The 18,237-nt window shown below is 39.3% G+C and overlaps 1 protein-coding gene across 3 annotated transcripts in view; it reads right to left on the bottom strand.

The window, feature by feature from the left end:
* LOC309498688 (uncharacterized protein) overlaps positions 1 to 18,237 on the bottom strand; it is a 40,655-nt gene that overhangs the window by 2,531 nt on the left and 19,887 nt on the right. For 2 of the 3 annotated variants that reach the window (XM_082169549.1, XM_082169547.1), the window contains one exon: positions 5,129 to 5,688. The exons of the other annotated variant lie outside the window; for it this stretch is intronic. In XM_082169549.1, the coding sequence (XP_082025675.1) occupies positions 5,622 to 5,688 (67 nt within the window). In that variant the 3' untranslated portion in view covers positions 5,129 to 5,621. Of the gene's footprint in view, positions 1 to 5,128; positions 5,689 to 18,237 lie in introns of those variants that run through there. 3 annotated transcript variants of the gene reach the window in all.

The raw sequence follows: 18,237 nt of genomic DNA, 5'->3' as shown, positions 1-18,237 counted from the left end.
TTTATTTCAGTCATCAAAAATTGTTCTTCATACATAAATGGACATTCACAGTCATCTCTTGACACAGGTGCATTCAGTAAAACTTCAGAATTATACTGTAACCCTTGTTTTAAACATAAAAATGTATTTAAAAACAAATTCATGCAAAACATTCAACATTCAAAAGAGCACTCTGAAATAGTGAACTTTAAAGGGGTAGTTCACCCAAAAATGAAAATTCTGTCAGTAATTACTCACCCTCATGTTGTTCCAACCCTGTAAGACCTTCGTTCATCTTCAGAACACAAATTAAGATATTTTTGATTAAATCTGAGAGCTGGCTCACTCCTCCATAGGCTTCTAAGGGATTGGAACTTGCTGGCCCAGAAAATGTATTAAAAACATCGTTAATATAGTCCAAGTGACTACAGTGGCTCAATCTTAAGTTTATAAAGCGACGAGAATACTTTTTGTGCGAAAAAACACAAAAAAACAGTGAGTTCACGTAGTAAAAGAGTTCTCGTAGCGCTTCTGTGTTGTACGTCACACGTAGGCTCACTATTCGCCGACGCTGGTCATGTGTGTGATGCGTGTGGCGTATAACACAGATGCGCTACGCTGTTTTACTACGTTAAAAAAACTCGAGGCCCAGAGAGAAGGAAATGAATAGTGGAATAAAGTCGTTATTTTTGTTTGTTTTTTTCGCACAAAAACTATTCTCGTCGCTTTATAAACTTAATATTGAGCCACTGGAGTCACTTGGACTATATTAACGATCTCTTTAATACATTTTCTGGGCCAGCAAGTTATAGTGTCTTAGAAGCCTATGGAGGAGTGAGCCAGCTCTCAGATTTAATCAAAAATATCTTAATTTGTGTTCCGAAGATGAACGAAGGTCTTACGGGGTTGGAACAACATGAGGGTGAGTAATTACTGACAGAATTTTCATTTTTGAGTGAACTAACCCTTTAAAGAATACCATTACAACTTTAATGTATTAAAACATCAACAGCTGAATGTTTAAACAATTCTATCATACCATAGCATTTACTACAACTTCATCTTTAAAGGGATAGTTCACCCAAAATTGAAAATTCTGTCATAATTTACTCTCCCTCAAGTTGTTCCAAACCTGTATGACTTTCTTTCTTCTGCTGAACACAAAAGAAGATATTTTGAAGAAAGTCGGTAACCAAACAACTGATGGACCCCATTGACTTCCATAGTAGGAAAAAAAAAATACTATGGATGTCAATGGGGACCAGCAACTGTTTAATTACCAGCCTTCTTTAAAATATCTTCTTTTGTGTTTATCAGAAGAAAGGAAATCATACAGGTTTGGAACAACTTGAGGGAGAGTAAATTATGACAGAATTTTCCTTTTTGGGTGAACTATCCCTTTAATCTTTGAACTTTTGGGAAGAGTTTAAGAAGGATGGATACATCGATTGGATCTCGATGTTTGAAGTTCTCCATCAGCACCATGGACGACCAGTATTTTAATGATGTGCTGAGTGATGTCACTGTAGCTGTCCTCCTGCATACAGTTTAGAAGAAAATATATAATTATTTTGAGAAACAAAAATAGAAAGTGACTTCATTATCACAACAGAATGAACACATACACATAGCCTACTAAAAAAAGACCATATGGTTTCGATTATGTTAACCCTTTGATGCGTACGATTAAACCGGTGTGATTATATAGTGCATTTCAGGCATTTAAGTTACATACACCTAAGTTACCACACACATTGTAATGTAAGTAACTATAAAGTTTACTTTTGTTTTTCTTTCTCCCACTTCACCGGCCTCTTACTTTCATGTATTTTGGGAGAAGTGGATGAATTTACATGTTGTAAATCCAACAGATCCTATTCTCTAAATTCCAGTGCATACTAACATGGCGATGCCCAAGTGATGCTTTTAGAAACGCAGCCCTGCTTATTTTGAGACCTCATTCATGCACGATTTAGTGCGATTGAAATATTCTAGCTTTATGTGTAGACGTTCCTGGGAAATATTCAGTAAGAAAATTTAAACTTTTCCATAGTCAACAGTATAACGTTAACGTTACTTCAGCAGGAAAACAGTTAACGTTAATTTTAAGGCCTAATGTTAGCAAGCTAACTCATACCTGTCAAGTTTTGGATTTGAAAATAAGGGAAATTTTCCGTTTTTTTTTTTACCCCGTCAGCCTATTATTATTTTTAATAAGGTTAAAAACCGGGAGATTTACGGGAAAATACTAATACGGGAGGACGGCGGGAAAGAAGGGTAAAATACGGACTTTCCCGGCCAAAACGGGATCCTTGACAGGTAACGTTATGAGCTAACTTAACTTAGCAGTTACAATCCAATCAGTTTGAAAATTTTACACGAAAAACAGTGCTTTCCGAATCTATAAAACTATTGAAAACTTTTCCGATTAAATATAAGTTAACCAATGTAGGAAGTGAAACGTAAAGGTTATAACGTTAATGTACAATGGATAACCCAGACGCGTTAACTTACAACTTACAGTAATGAGGTCATGTTATAAGATGAGCATTAATGTTTATTGAGTCAAGTAAACAAGAATCATCAAAATCCACACAGACCCATGTTTTATTAAATGTAAAACAGAAAGACAAACTTACCTCAAACACGACAAAAAGCAGCCACGCAGCAGCTCGCCAATCCGTCTGACCCAAAGTGGCAGTTAGACTGTCGTGTCTTCTTGTCCAAATACGCATGTGCGGATTCAAACGCGCTATACTTTTCGATTAAAATTTACTTAAAATTACTATGTTTATGTGAAGTGACTATAAAATGTTTAAATATTACAAGCAAATATATAATAAGATTTACTCTTTCCAACCAGTTAATTTATTACATGAATTAAATGTGTAGATATTTAAAATTTTACTTAGAAAATTCTAGTTCTCATTGAATTTTAATTTTATAAAGTAAAAATTATGAAGGTTAATTTAATATATATTACTATACCAAAAAGTTCGTTTTTACAGTGTATATTTTGTTACCTATAAGGCTTTGCTTTTAAAATAGGGACATTAGTTTGGCTGTAATGCTCAATCACATGCAAAATAGTAAAACCAACATGAAATAAGAATCGTGATAAAATCGTGATTTTCCTGAAAAAAAAAAAAATTGTGATATGATATTATTGCCATATCGGCCACCCCAGGTGTAAAAAAGTCCCTAGATGTGCTTAGATGCTAAAAATGTGTTATTATTGATCATTATATCACACTACAATTAAACATAATGAAACATTCATTTGAATTGAAATTGTTTTATTAGCTTAGCTAATATAATTTATTAGCTTTTTCTAGAGATTGCAGTCATGCATGACATGTTGAAAAATGACTTGAAATAATACTGAAAATAGGTTAAGATGAATGTTAAAGGTGTGCCTCCTAAAAGCACAAGTGGCCCCTGCCTGGCCCCCCCAGTTACTGTGGTCTAGAACCGCCACTGTAGCTATAGCATGATGCCTTCTATTTCTAGATGACAAAGACAAAGTTTCTTAAACTCTTGTTCTAGAAAATGAAGAACAAAGAAATGTGCATCAGGTGTACTTTGTTTTAATTCATGTTTTTAATTAATTTATGAAGCCACTGCCAACTTTATCGTTACATGTTGCATCGTTATATTATAATGCCATCATATTCTGTGCAGGCAATTAGCTTACTGCGCTGTAAATAGAAAAGCCTGACAATATCACTGTTAAAATACCTTGAAGTATTGGTATTCCGCCATGTTTCTCAGTGACACGCCCACAACTCGTAAATATCGGGGCTTAGAGAAAATCCCGAGCTCCCCACTGGTATTTACGACATTGTGGTGGCGTTCATGTAAATACGATCTATACGAGATGACTTGAACACACCATAATACTAGGCTGAGGCTACCTTTCCTCCACTTCTCCCCAACGTGACGTCATCACCAAATTGCATAAAAAAAAACGTTAATACCAAAAACGTAAAAAACTGGTCTTTAAGACCATTTTTGAGACATTTTAAAAATGATATACATATCTTGAGTGATTTATGTACCCATTAATTGACAGTGGTGGTTAACCTGCAACATGGGCTTTAATTTAGTGCAGAAATATTTATCAAGAGTGAAACCAAAAACAATAAAAAAAAATAAGAAATATACATATATGAATAATTGAAAACAACGCAAATTATTAAGTTTATGATCACATGACCATTGACAACTGTGCAACTTCCAGAACAAATGTTTTCAAAATAAGAGTCCCATAAAATAATAATGTTATTGATTAAATTATGTCAATAATCTAGTGTAACAACATACACTCCTCACACAGTACTTGAGATTTTATTATAATATTAGGCCAATGTAGCCTACATGACTGAGTCGCTCGCTGTGTGAGGAGAGTGAGAGTGATTCGCACCTATTCGCACACCAGTTTTCAGATCACCATTTACAAGGTTTCAAATCTGGAAAACAAACTATACACTGGGAGAACAGTGACAAATTTGAAACTCCGAAAAAATGATTGCACAACACCGTAAAAAAGAGTGTTGCACTTCTGAAGAAGGAAAACTCAAAAACTAAATTATGTTTGCAGAGATTTTATTTATTTTTTACAACTTTGCAAGCCTGCAAAACTCTGTTTTTAGAGTTTCAAAACTTTTTTTCACACATTCGCACACCAGTTTTCAGATCACCATTTACAAGGTTTCAAACCTGGAAAACAAACTAATACAGTGGGAGAACACTGACAAATTTGAAACTCTGAAAAAGTGTTTGCACAACATCGTAATTTTTTTTTGCAGTTCTGAAGAAGGAAATCTCAAAAACAACAATGTTTGCAGAGATATTTGTATTTTTTTTTTTTTTTTTACATTTTTCAAGCTTGCAAATCTTATTTTTCGATCTTGCAAAACTTTTTTTTGAAAGATTTTGAGTTTTCGAACACTTAGTTTCAACCTTTCAGAACTTTATTTTCAGTTTTGAATCATGGCAGGATATTAATATCATAGATATCAAGGGTGAAACTGTTAATAATGTAGACAGACAGCAATCTCATTCAATGTCAGTCATGTGTGTGATAAAATATCAATTAGGCATTTAAAAGCTCTATTGAAAAAAATGTAAAATAACAATGAGTCATTGATAAAATGAGTGATAAGTTTAATCAATTTTTTTAAGCAAATACAAACATTAAGTAAAAATGAATGAAACAGATATCTGTCTTTACTGACTCATAAAAGCCAAAGCATCTCAAGAGAAGAAGAGAAGTGTCCATTTTCAAAGGTACATGAAAGTATAAGTTGCGTTTGCTTGGAAGAGTAGAAGTGGAAGAGAAACTGAGTGATACAAATTTATTTAGAATACAAATCTGTTTCTCTATTTTCATGTGTTTCTGACAGACTGAATCTCTTGTTGCAGTGCTGTAATGTTAAGAATGAATCTTCTCCTTTGTGTGAATCTTCAGGTGTTTCTTCAGGACTGAAGCTCAATGAAACTGTTTACCGCACTGATCACAGTTAAATGGTCTTTCTTCAGAATGAGAGTAGATGTGATTTCAGAGAGAAAGCCTGAGCCGCTTCTTCCCAGTGTGAACTCTCATGTGAATCGTCAGACTTGATTTACATGTGAAGCGTTTTTCACACTGAGGGCAGGAGACAGATTTTTTGGCTTCTGTTTTTCCTTTCTTGTTCACGTCCATCAGGTCTAAAAGAAACATTAAATCAAGCGAAATTTGAAATGAGAGACAAATGTGAAATGAAAAGTGAAGCTCAAAGTCAAGATCACTGATAAGTTCAACAGTCATTTTAATCCCATATCTGGTCAACAACTGCTGTGCACAATTACGATCTATTTTAATATCATGAAAATTATTTGTGCTATAAATCACTAGTTTGGTCATGAAACTCTAGATCAGGGGTGTCCAAACTCAGTCCTGGGCTAAACTCTGCAGGACAGTGGCCCTCCAGGAGCAGGATTGGACATCCCTGCTCTATGGTGCATGCTTGACATGTAAACTGTAAGCAATCACATAATTTCCAACGCCTTTCTAACATTAACAGTAGGGCTGTCGGCTGTCGCGATAACCGCAATATTGCAGTACCGGGCTTCTGACAAGCCAACCGCAGAGGAATGCAAGTAACCGCAGCAACCGCGATATTCACGTGTTTACTTTTTTCATAAGGCTATAGCCTTCTTTTTTTGAACTTCGTGCATGTGTATAGAATGTTAAATAAGTTAATGATAATAAGACGTGGTGATCATGGTTTAATCATGGTGATTTGTACAGAGGCTTCATGGATTTGCACTTAAGCCTAAACAGACAGTGAATGAGAAAGATCGACTGAGCGCGTGCGATTACCTGCGTCTGTCTGTCTTTGAGGTCAAGTCATATCCGTGAAAAGGTTGCCGTGTCCAAGGAAAGTTAAATATTTGTCCTGTCATCCTTTTAACGTTTAAAATAAAGGGTATTTACCATGAATGGCATCAGCGACAGCGCTGGTCAGCATCCACAGCGCGAGGAACTCGCGGTCGCGAGAAACAAAACTCAGTGAGTCACGCATTGAATCAATGTCATTTGTCACTTTTTTCAAATTTGTTTAAACTGTCTTTATATACCAATACATAATTAAAATGTAAGTGCTCTGAAAAAGAGTGGATAAAAATCGGGTGACTGTAGACCTTTTAATCTGCAATAAACACAGCTCATTATTTCCATTCGGGACGAAACAATTGATTGGTTTGGCCGACTGTCACTCACTCTCGCAACCATGGCTACCACCACTCTTGCTATATCTGCCCATATGCGCACGCACCCGTTTGATTTGAGAGTAAAATTATGGCAGAGAAAGAGCATTCAAAATTCAAAGCACCTGCATATTCAGTCAGCGAAGGCAAACAAGGCAAAAACTACTTCTTCGGACCCTGGTTGCCCGCACTCTTGAACGACCTCCTCTGCTTCGCCCTCGACCCCGGACCTGTCCTCGAACCGACGATGGGGTAGCCTACTTGTCACCGGACTGTAACGTTAGTCCTCATCAGAGTCAACAATGCTTTCATCATGGAAACTCTTACATGCAAAACACCGTATATGTTATGAATCTAACACGAAATTCACCTTCATCACAGTGTAACTGATGGTAATGGAAAAACGTGTATCAATGCAACCTGTTTTTAGCTGCTTATAAATATAGCTCGTTACCTATAAATATAGCTCGTTACCGAATAAAACAAAGTAGCCTATATTTTAAACTTTACCAGTATCGATATGCTAGCTTGATAGTGAGTACTAAAAGAAATCTTATTTGTTTATATTTATAGTGATAAAGTTAGGTATTTTATTACATGTGATTCTGACATGATGTCACTGTATGTACTGCGCTCCTTCCTCTCCACTCGTCTCAGGTAAACAAATGCGTCTTCCAGCTGAGCCTGAGCGTTAGGCGTCGCGCATTCATGTGTTTTGGGGGCGTGGCTTTGGAAGGAGCTCAGAAGGGAGGGGGTGGGAGTGAATGGAAATAATGAGCTGTGTTTATTGCAGATTAATAGGTCTACAGTCACTCGATTTGTATACTCTCTTTTTCAGAGCACTTACATTTTAATTATGTATTGGTATATAAAGACAGTTTAAACAAATTTGAAAAAAAGTTTTTTTTATAAAAATCCTACCTACCCTACCTTTAAGTGAAGCTTCAGCGTTCCCTATGCAACGCATTGCTGGTCAGCTTGAAAAGTGGAGCTCAAAGTAAAAAATAATTAACCTTGTTTCATTACTATCTTTTAATGAATCAATCAGCGTTTTTGAACGTGTTGTTGAATGAATGGTTTAATGACTCACTCAAAGACAGTCCGTTGCCGTAACAACTGCGCGCTGAGTGACAGGCTTTCAATGCGCAGATACGATGTTTAGTTTCGGTTTATTGGTTACTGAAAAATTGGTTACTTTCGTTTTTGTGCATGTTGACCACATCGTAACAATAAATCAAAACAAACCAAAATAAATTAATAAATGCGGTAAAACCGCATATCGCGCTATTGAGCGATATAAGGGAAAATCCTTCACCGCGACAGCCCTAATTAACAGAGGAAGAATCTGGAAGCTTCTCGTCTCTGTATTTGTACTGCCCCCTTGTGGGAAGAGTTATTTGTGTTTTGAGTTTCTTGTGTTTTGTCCACGTAGAGTTACCGTAGTTCAGTTATTCTCCTAACAGTCCCACAGCAAGTCAAACTCCAGAGTGTTAAAGCCTGTAAAATATTATTTTGGTCCCTCAAAAATATCTGTCTGTAAGTATTTGTTTGATAGTGATTTTAGCATGTTTCCAATTCGTAATTTGTAAGAAAATATGTGGCGCTAGTACTGTTAGCATCCCTATGGCATTTTCCATGTATATTAGCATCGTGCTAATAGCTCGCTAATGCAATCTTTTTTTTTTTTTTTTTTTGAGGGTTTTAGTTAATTCTAAGCTACTTATTTTATATTTGCATTGTATATTCACCCTATTGAGATTGTAATATGCATTATCTTTGTTTCTGTATGCTACAGTTTTACAGTCCTTCCAGTAAAACACACTAAAAGAGCAAGACGCTTCCTGGTTCTGCAAAGCTAGTTCACACACACTAGTAGAGCAGAATAGTAAAAAGACAGATGGAAGGTCAGCCAAAAGTTGATACAGAAGACAACACTGCTGTCCCGGACCACCAAAGTAGGCTACAGTCAGCAACGTTGGTGACCTGTGGGAAACAAGATCGAACTGTTCCAACATCTCACGTGCCAGTCAGCGGTCACGTGCCAGTCAATGGTCCAATGCAAGCGTTTTGGCAGCAAAAGCATGTGCTAAAGCAGCTGCTGCTCAAGCACAGGCATCATACGCTGAAAGAGAAGCAGAGGTGATAAAAGAACAAGCCCACATCGAAGCTGAAGCTACAAAAAAGAAACGCAGAGCTCAGCGCTGACCTCCTCAAGCTGCGTCTACAGAATGCAGCTGCAGCTGCAGCCGCCAACGCCGAAGCAGAGGTCCTAGAGAGGCAGCAGCCGAGGATGAAGGTGGAGATACCTGGTTTCCAAAAAACAGCGACAACGTCGTCCAGCCCACACCAGTTCCACCTCCGTTGGCTAATACCCGCTTTGACTCTGTACAAGCTACCACACTAGTGCTTCCAGCATCTCAGCGAGTAAAGGACAGTGGTAATTTTGTGCAAAATAAAGTCAAAGAGCACAGCATACAAAACAGTGAGATTAGTGAATTTGGGTTTCAAGAGCTACCAGTGGCGCATTCCTCACAGTATAACATCACCAGTGGAGTAGATCATTCTTATGCCCAAAGCTCTTTCAAAAATGCCTTTTTCATATCTCACTCGCAGTATCCAACCCCAGTTACTACTGACCAAAGATTCCAGCCATGCTCTATGAATCAGTCTGCTCATTTCCAGCCCAGACTATCGCCTCCACGCCCTGTTGTCAGTGCTAACGAGTCCAATTCCCCAGCCACATCAGACTTAGCCAAATATTTGGTTCGCAGAGAGTTGGTTATCTCAGGGCTCCTGACGTTTGATGATAAGCCCGAAAATTACTGGGCCTGAAAGACATCTTTTTTGAACGTTATAGTAGGACTCTATTTATCCCCAAGAGAGGAGTTGGATCTCCTCTGCAAGTGGTTAGGCCCCAAATCATCAGAGCAAGCAAAACGATTAAGGGCTGTACACACCTATGATGCCACAACTGGTGTCAAAATGGTGTGGCAAAGACTGGATGACAGCTATGGGTCCCCTGAAGCGATAGAGAATGCTCTCCTGAAAAAGTTGGAAGATTTTCCCAAAATTGCAAACAGAGAAAATCACAAGTTGAGGGAGCTAGGCGATCTCATCTCAGAGCTTGATGCTGCCCGTGTAGATGGTCTCCTACCTGGCCTGAGTTAACTAGATACGTCCCGGGGCATCACTCCTATTGTTCAAAAACTCCCAATTTACCTCCAAGAGAAATGGATTACTGCAGCATCCTACTACAAAGAGCAACACCATGCTTCATACCCGCCATTCCCTGTTTTCGTGAAGTTTGTGTGCGACAAAGCTAAAACTCTAAATGACCCAAGCTTTGCCCCCTTGCTCTCTACTGGTGGCCCAAGTCTTTATAGGCCTGAAAGACTGAACAAGCCCAACTTCAAAACTGCAGTATCTGTTTGAAAAACTGAAATAACTGCTCCAAAAGGCTATCGTGACTCCTCTGAGAGATAAACTGTGCCCGCTCCACAACAAACCACACTCCCTCCGCAAGTGTTGTGGTTTCAGAGCAAAAACCTTGGATGAGAGAAAAGCCATTCTGAAGGAAAAGAACATTTGTTACAAGTGCTGTTCCTCCGTCAACCACATGGCAAAAGACTGCGACACAAGTGTACATTGCAATGAGTGTAAAAGCGACCACCATGTCACCGCGCTGCACCCTGGACCAGCACCCTGGAAAACGGAAGCTCCAGACTCTGCAGCCCCAGACGGGGTTGATCGATCTGAGATCCCGACACCGGAGGTCGCAATATACCACACTCACCTCAAGCATTTGGCAGACAAGATTCCAGATTTGGACCCAAATGCTTTTCTTGACCGACCACCGAGCCTCATTAGCCGGTTGAAACCGGTTAACCGATTAGTTTAAAATATGCTAGTAGCGCTGTGCACATGAGCAATAGTCACGTCACCGGAACATGCAATGTGAAGGGTAGTAGCACCCATGGTGTATTAAGAGAAAGATGATTTCGTACTAAAAAGAAAGTCAAAATCAGCTATTTGGGACTATTTCGTCTACAAAAAGGAGGATGTTGACCAAAAACTTTGCCTGGAGTGTTATAAATTTGTGGATGGTTGTCTTTTTTAAAAAGTCTTTTGTCTTTTATTTTTCGTGTTCGCATTTATGAGGAAAAAACAATGTTACGTGACAGTTCTCCATTACGGACGCGACCGCTCAAAGCGGCACTAAAAGACTGCTTTAAAACTTTCACAGAGACCTCAAACAGAAAGCACAAAGCCTTTATTTAAAACGAATTTCGTTTTGTATTAATTGTATCTTATTTTTAATCAGTGTTTCATTATCCAATTTTCTCGATTTAATAAATAAAAAGTAAATATAGCAGACAATAGATAATCACGACACGGAGGCGCCAGCACCTGAACTGGAGCTAACGTTAAGCTATCATCCATGAACCGAAACTCAGCGTATAAGGTAGCCTACTCGCCTCACACACCTAAAAAAAATAGAAATATATCTAATATCTACAGAAATCTCTACTTTTAAACAGAACCATTCAAAACAAAATAAAACGATGTAATCCGTATGAAATGTGTATTTCTCTCCGGCGCGTTCAATAAGCTACTGCGAAGATCGCGAGTCAGACTTCATCTTTGCAGCCGACATAGAAAAAACTTGTTTATTAATAGACAATTAAAATGTCTCATCGCAATATTTTACATATTCATAATCATTACTTTTGCTGGTTCTTTGTGACAGCTTTTAGGTGCCGTTTACATGAACGCGTCACTGCATCAGCACCGAAAACAGAGAGAGAGAGAGAGAATACGATTTTTTTTTTTACTTATTTTGAGGAAATAATGAACAAACAAACATCTGTTAAGAGCGCCGCCACGTTGGATTGCGTAGAACGTTCACCGAATTCTGACAAAAATATGTTCTAATTTTGGAATAAAATATTAAAGGAGCTGTATTTAAGAAATGTATTTCAATTAATCATAAAATGGCCCTGATATGTCACTAGACATTAAGAAATCATGTTCATTTCAAATACTTATATCACTGACAACAGTAGTACGGCCAGGATATTGTAATTTTAAAAGTGAAGTTGCAGCCCTCAACTGATGTTGATGTTGTCATCATGTGTTTTGGCCTGAAGCCCCACCCTCCACCTATCTACCAATCACAAAGTCAGTAGTGTTTCGGCATCCGGGTTGCCAGCTCTGCTCTAGTTACCTCAGCTGCAGCTCCTTGTAGCAGCCTACGTTCCTGCTGGATCCTGCAGCATATCTGGCAACCTCGAGTCAGGGGGGAGGGGGAAGGGATACACCGCTCTACAGTCATTTGAAAGTGATTGCAGTACCAGTTTTGGCCACAATCTTACATACGGCTCCTTTAAAGCAGCACTCAGTAGCTTCGGGATTTCTTCGCTGTATTCTCGCTTTTTGCTCGCAGGTTTCTCTCTAGAGCTCCCCCACAGCTTCGGAATAGATATTTGACAACACTGTTGTAAAAACTCGTTGGTGATTCTCAGACACCAGAGGCTAGATCAACGACATCAAAGCAGATGGGACATTCTTTAAAACGTCTTCTTCATTCGGGTTCTGACAGCGTGAGGGAGCGCAATAATGACAGTATTTGAGCAGATTTCTTTTGGCCGTAAAGCAATTGTTTACATCGCGAGACCTGATATCACGCGATACTTCCTGACGCGGCGGCCGGCCGGCTCAAAGTTGCAAATGCGGATTTTCCGCTCACGGGCACCAGGGGGGTGCGAAACGACCACCATTCAACCCGAAATAAGTCATATAACCATTCCAATGACTCCGAAGCTGTTCAGTTAAGGTAAAAAAGATACTTAGTTCACCTTTAAATTACCTTTTTGTCACTTGTAATGAAGCTTGCTTATTAGTGAATTTATAATATAATGGAATGGTAATTATTGACTTTAGCCTGGATTGATCATGGCTCGCAATATCGCAATATATATCGTTGGGAAAAAAATATCGCAATGTAATTTTTTCCCAATATTGTGCAATATCGTGCCTGCAATTTCGCAACTCTGTCGCATCTCTCTGCCGCTCTGCCTCCTGCTTTGGCTACCTTTCTCACCCGAAGATGCTTGCGGGTGTCGCGTTTTCAGGTGATACATCATAGATGATGTGTTACTACTGTATTTAATCACTGTATCACACAAGTTGCGACTTATATCTGTGCCATTCTTTTTGGTGAAATGGTCCCACACACTACTTTTCTTTGCACGCTTCATCCTGTCGTCTGCCCTGGCTCTAACCTCGAGTGTTTTAGCCTGTAGCCTTTACTTTTCGCAAACCTTGTGAGCGCGCAAACCCTAAATGCTGTGACCTCGCGGCAAATGTTTTTATTGGTTTATTAAGTACAAACAGGCGAGTTATGAAAAATTGAGTGTGAGGGATTTGTTCACTTCACACAAAAAGATCTTGGAATGAGATGGCTAACTGTAGTAACGTTTAGTCCACTGTCTATAATAGCCTAATTTAGAGATCTTTTTTTTTTTTTTTACCGACTACTGACAACTTCCATCAGTCAAACGGTCATCGGTTAACATCCCTACTCCGTACACCCAGCGCCTCGACTTTGGCTGGGTCATAATAGGTGTTACGTCCTGTGGACGTATTGTGTAAGAAGTGTTTTTGATATGTATTTTACTTTGTATACTTTATTGTTTTTGTTTTGTGCTCTGTGCTCTGTGCTGTCTCTCCCTTAAGGCGGGCATACACTGTGCGATGTCTGTGCGATTTCAGCAAGGTACCTACTCACACTGAACGAGTAGATCGCATGCGATGTAAAGCCAAGCTCAGGATTTCTGCGCTCACACTATACGGTCATAACGTCGAGCTGCGACTTGACTGCTCACACTATACGTGTGAAATATGCGCGAATCAGCGCGATAAACTCCCTTGCCGGGTTGCGCCTATAGACAATATCATGTATCCAGAGATATTGTCAAAACAAGCATCAGCTATCAATATCAAGATGATTTAGCATTTCCAATTTATTTATTAAATTATTATTAGTATAATTGTATATTATTATTATTATTATTAGGGAAGGCTACTTTTATTATTAAAGTGATAGGCTGTTAAATTGCCACGCAATAATTTCATAGCGCATCACCGCAAAAACAACGCGCTGTGAGGATAATAAAATATCACACAGAAGCTTACTCCTCATTGAAAATTGTCTAAAACATTTAGGTCGATTACAATGAATTATAGGCATATACTTAATTATTAACCGTATATAATATGTCCGAACACTGCAATAATTCATCAATGAAAATTAAAAACAGCTTTATTTCAAAAACATTGTTTAACAAATTAATAAAAGAGGCAAAGTGTACATCGCAGGTGGCTTGGAAGAAGTGGGTAATGGTTAATCCATTTTGCAACACGAACTGGAGGTAAGCAACAGTAATTTGGAGATAGTTTGAACTACAGAACTTAAAGATCTCCCTCTTTTCGTTTATTTATTTATTTTGTGCTGCAGATGAAATGGTTAAACTTCTGTTTTCGCGCAGGCGCAGTGAGGGAAAAACACTGAGTTTAGGGCAATCGGTTCGTATCTCTGCTTCAACTGCGCGATATAGTCACGAGGAGCGACCAAAATTTCGAACATGCCAGAAATTCATCCGACCATCTGATTGCCGGTCGGGAGAGGTTAATCGCCTCTCGTTTCCCCATGTACACTGCACGAACACTGCACGACAAACGACGCACGACAAAGCTGAAAATCGGCCCGACCCGAAAAAGAGTCGCATGAGCCAGAATTTGGCTCAAAATCGGACGAAAATCGCACAGTGTATGCCCGCCTTTACTCTGCTTGCCTTGCAGATAATTAGCCACACCTGATACTCATAAGGAGTGTTACACAGCCACGCTATAAGAGAGCAGACTGAACACTGCTTGAGAAGGTTCCTTTCTCCCCTGCACCAGACTTGTGTGTGTGTTGTAGTAACCGAGTGTGAAACTGGTGTGTTGTCTTGGTGTATTGCAGTCCATCTTTTGTGTGTGCGCTTGGATGTCAAAACAGCATTATAGCTTTGTTATCAGATAGTGATTTGTTTCTTAAATATTTCTTTCTAACTTTGTTTCGGTATTAAAAGGTAGTGTATTTATATTATATATATTCTTTTTTTCTTTTTACCTCTTATGGAAAACAGTAAGGAGATTGAGTCACCTTTTTTCTTTTGTAATAAGTTAATCCCTGTTTTTGGTTAGTTAGGGAGTGGAGGGAAGCATATGTTGTTTATTTATTTTATTTTTCCTCTAGGTCATTTAGTTCTCCTTCTAATAGTAAGTTTTCTCTTTTGTTTGTTGTTTTGGTGACCTTCTCCTGAAGATTGACTCTTCTACACAATAAATCTCCACGTTTAAGTTTACATTTAATTTAAGCCTGTTACGCTCTCCCAACCCTAGACGGGGAGAACTTGTATCAAGTGGGGGCTCGTCCGTCCGTTAATTGGCTGTTGGTAAGTACTCTCTTTTCTCAACATTTGACTGTTTTCGACTGTAGGTGGGGAGGAAAGTGTAGTGGGCATTAAAATAATGGAGTTTGATTTTACTGCGTTTACTCTTTCTCCTACTATTGAAGCGTTTAATCGCTGTAAGAAAAAGGATTTAGTGTTGATAGCGGAATTTTTTTAATATTTCTGTAAAAAAAGACGTCACTAAACAAGTACTTAAGGACAACTTGTTTGAGAAATTGGTAGATGATGGTATTTTGCCTAGAGAATTTGATGAGAGCACAGAGGTTCAGTATGAAGCATCATTGGAAGCCGAACGCGTGAATCTCAACTCTGAGTCAGTTATGTCTCAGGATCCAACAATTGCTTTGAAGTTAAAGGAATTAGAACTTGCAATTAAAAAACAGGAATGTGAGACAGAAATTATAAAGCTTCGTGTAGTGGAGAGACAGGCTGACCGAGATATCCAGATACGTAAATTGGATCTAGAATCAGAGCGCCTGTCTAGAAACCCAGTACCACTTCCACATACTAGGCCCCCATCAGCCTTTAATGACTGGTGGTAGTATCGTCACAGAGGATTTTTCTAATGCACCCCCTAGCGATTATTTCGATGTCAGTAAGTATATAAGACTTGTACCTCCATTCAGAGAGACAGAAGTCGATTCATACTTTGTCGCATTTGAGCGGGTCGCTAGTAAATTGAGGTGGCCAAAAGATATGTGGGCTTTATTACTCCAGTGTAGTCTAACCGGAAAAGCTCAAGAAGTGTGTTCGGCTCTGCCAATTGAAAGCTCTCTTGACTATGATGTTGTTAAGGCTGCAGTACTGCGAGCGTACAAATTGGTCCCTGAGGCCTACCGACAGAAATTTCGTGGTCATTCGAAAACAGTCAAACAAACGTATGTTGAGTTTGTAAGAGAAAAGAGAGTTCTTTTTGAAAAGTGGTGTTTTTCTAGTAAGGTTACATCCTTAGAGGATTTACAGGAATTAATCTTGCTAGAGGAATTTAAACATTGTCTTCCGACAAATATCGTAATGCACCTAAATGAACAAAAAGTGGTTTCATTGGCTAATGCTGCAGTCTTGGCAGATAAGTTTGTGCTGCCACACAGAAATGTGTTCTCAGCCCACACATCTGCCAGGTCTCCATTTGTGAATGTGGAAAGCTCAGCAGCACCGCGTGCAGTAAATTCATTTAAAAGTGAAACTGCATCTAAATTTGCGCGTAAACTTATAAACGATGATAAGCGAGTTTGTTTTTTCTGCCTTGATCCAAACCATTTGATTGCGGACTGTAAGGCTTGGAAACAGAAGAGCGCGGTTTCCAAACCCCAAAACGTAGCTCTTGTGCAAACCATGCCCCATGACAGCTCTCTTAGTGGAGAGAGTTATCACCCTTTCTTATTTGAAGGTACAGTCTCCCTATCTCCTGATTCTGGTTTTAAAACGGTAACAATCTTGCGTGACACGGGTGCTGCTCAATCCTTTATATCTGAGAGAATATTGCCTTTCTCTGCTGACTCTTTTACGGGTAATGACGTGCTGATTCGTGGAATTGAAATGCACTGTGTGAATGTGCCACTTCATACTGCGTATCTAAGGTCTAGCATTGTTAGTGGTGTGGTCAGTTTAGCGGTGCGTCCACACTTGCCTGTTGAGGGTGTTGATCTGATTCTGGGGAATGAACTTGCGGGTGGCACAGTCTATCCTAGACCAGTTGTATCATATAAACCTAGTGCTACACCGAAATCTGATTTGGCCGAGAATTTTCCATCCGTTTTTCCTGCCTGTGCAGTTAACCGTGCTCAGTCGAAGAAATCTGAGGAAGTCGTGGATATCTCAAACTCATTTTTGATTAATGAGCCTGACTCTGTGGAGTGTGTTCTGTCTGTTACTCCAGACCCTGACTGTGACGTAACTATCAATGAACAATTAACCTCTGAAATCCCTCTAAAGGCAGGTAGAGAATACTTAGCTACAGCACAAAAAGCAGACCCTTCCCTAGCCAAGTGTAGAGCGGCTGCAGATGGTGCTACCAAGTTGCCTAAATCGGGTGTGGTTTTCTTCTGGGAACGTGGATTGTTGATGCGTAGGTGGAAACACCAGCAAGAAGACTTAGGCTGGCAGGAAGTGCAGCAGATTGTCTTGCCTATTGGTTATCGGCAGCAGGTCTTAAAACTTGCCCATTAAAATGCTTTGTCTGGACATGTCGGTATAACAAAAACTTACCATCGCATTACTAGGTTTTTTTTTTGGCCTGGTCTTAAGTCAGCAGTGTCCAGATTTTGTAAGTCGTGTTATACTTGTCAGCTGGCAGGAAAACCCAACCAGAAGATCCCTCCTGCACCTCTCTATCCTATACCAGTTTTAAGTGACCCATTTGATCGCTTAATTGTTGACTGTGTTGGACCGTTACCCAAAGCTAAGTCAGGACACCAGTACATTCTGACCATTATGTGTGCTACAACTCGCTTCCCAGAGGCTGTCCCATTACGCACGTTAAAAGCAAAGGTTGTGATTAAAGAACTACTCAAGTTTTGTTCTACTTTTGGATTGCAAAAAGTAATTCAGAGTGACCAAGGGTCAAACTTCACTTCCAGGGTTTTTAAACAAGTACTAGAAACCCTTGGTATATGCCACCAAACTTCTACAGCATATCACCCTGAGTCCCAAGGTGCACTAGAGCGGTTCCACCAAACCCTTAAAACAATGCTACGATGATATTGTGTGGAAACTGGAAAAGACTGGGTTGAGGGTCTTCCTTTTCTAATGTTTGCAGTAAGAGAATCTGTGCAGGAGTCCCTTGGCTTTAGCCCTACTGAGCTGGTGTTTGGCCACACAGTTCGTGGCCCTCTAAAACTGTGAACAGCTGCTAAATCCGAGTTCCAAAGCTTTGCCTGTTGATGACTATGTCACTTCTATTCGTGAGAAACTTCACAAAGCCCAAACTCTCGCAAAACTTCATTTGTCTACAGCACAGACAAAGATGAAGGCTTATTTTGACAAAAAGTCT

This window comes from Leuciscus leuciscus (assembly GCF_965113295.1).
Source record: "Leuciscus leuciscus genome assembly, chromosome: 1".
NCBI lineage: Eukaryota > Metazoa > Chordata > Actinopteri > Cypriniformes > Leuciscidae > Leuciscus > Leuciscus leuciscus.
Note: the sequence above shows the minus strand (reverse complement) of the source record. Positions and strands in the feature narration are given on the sequence as shown.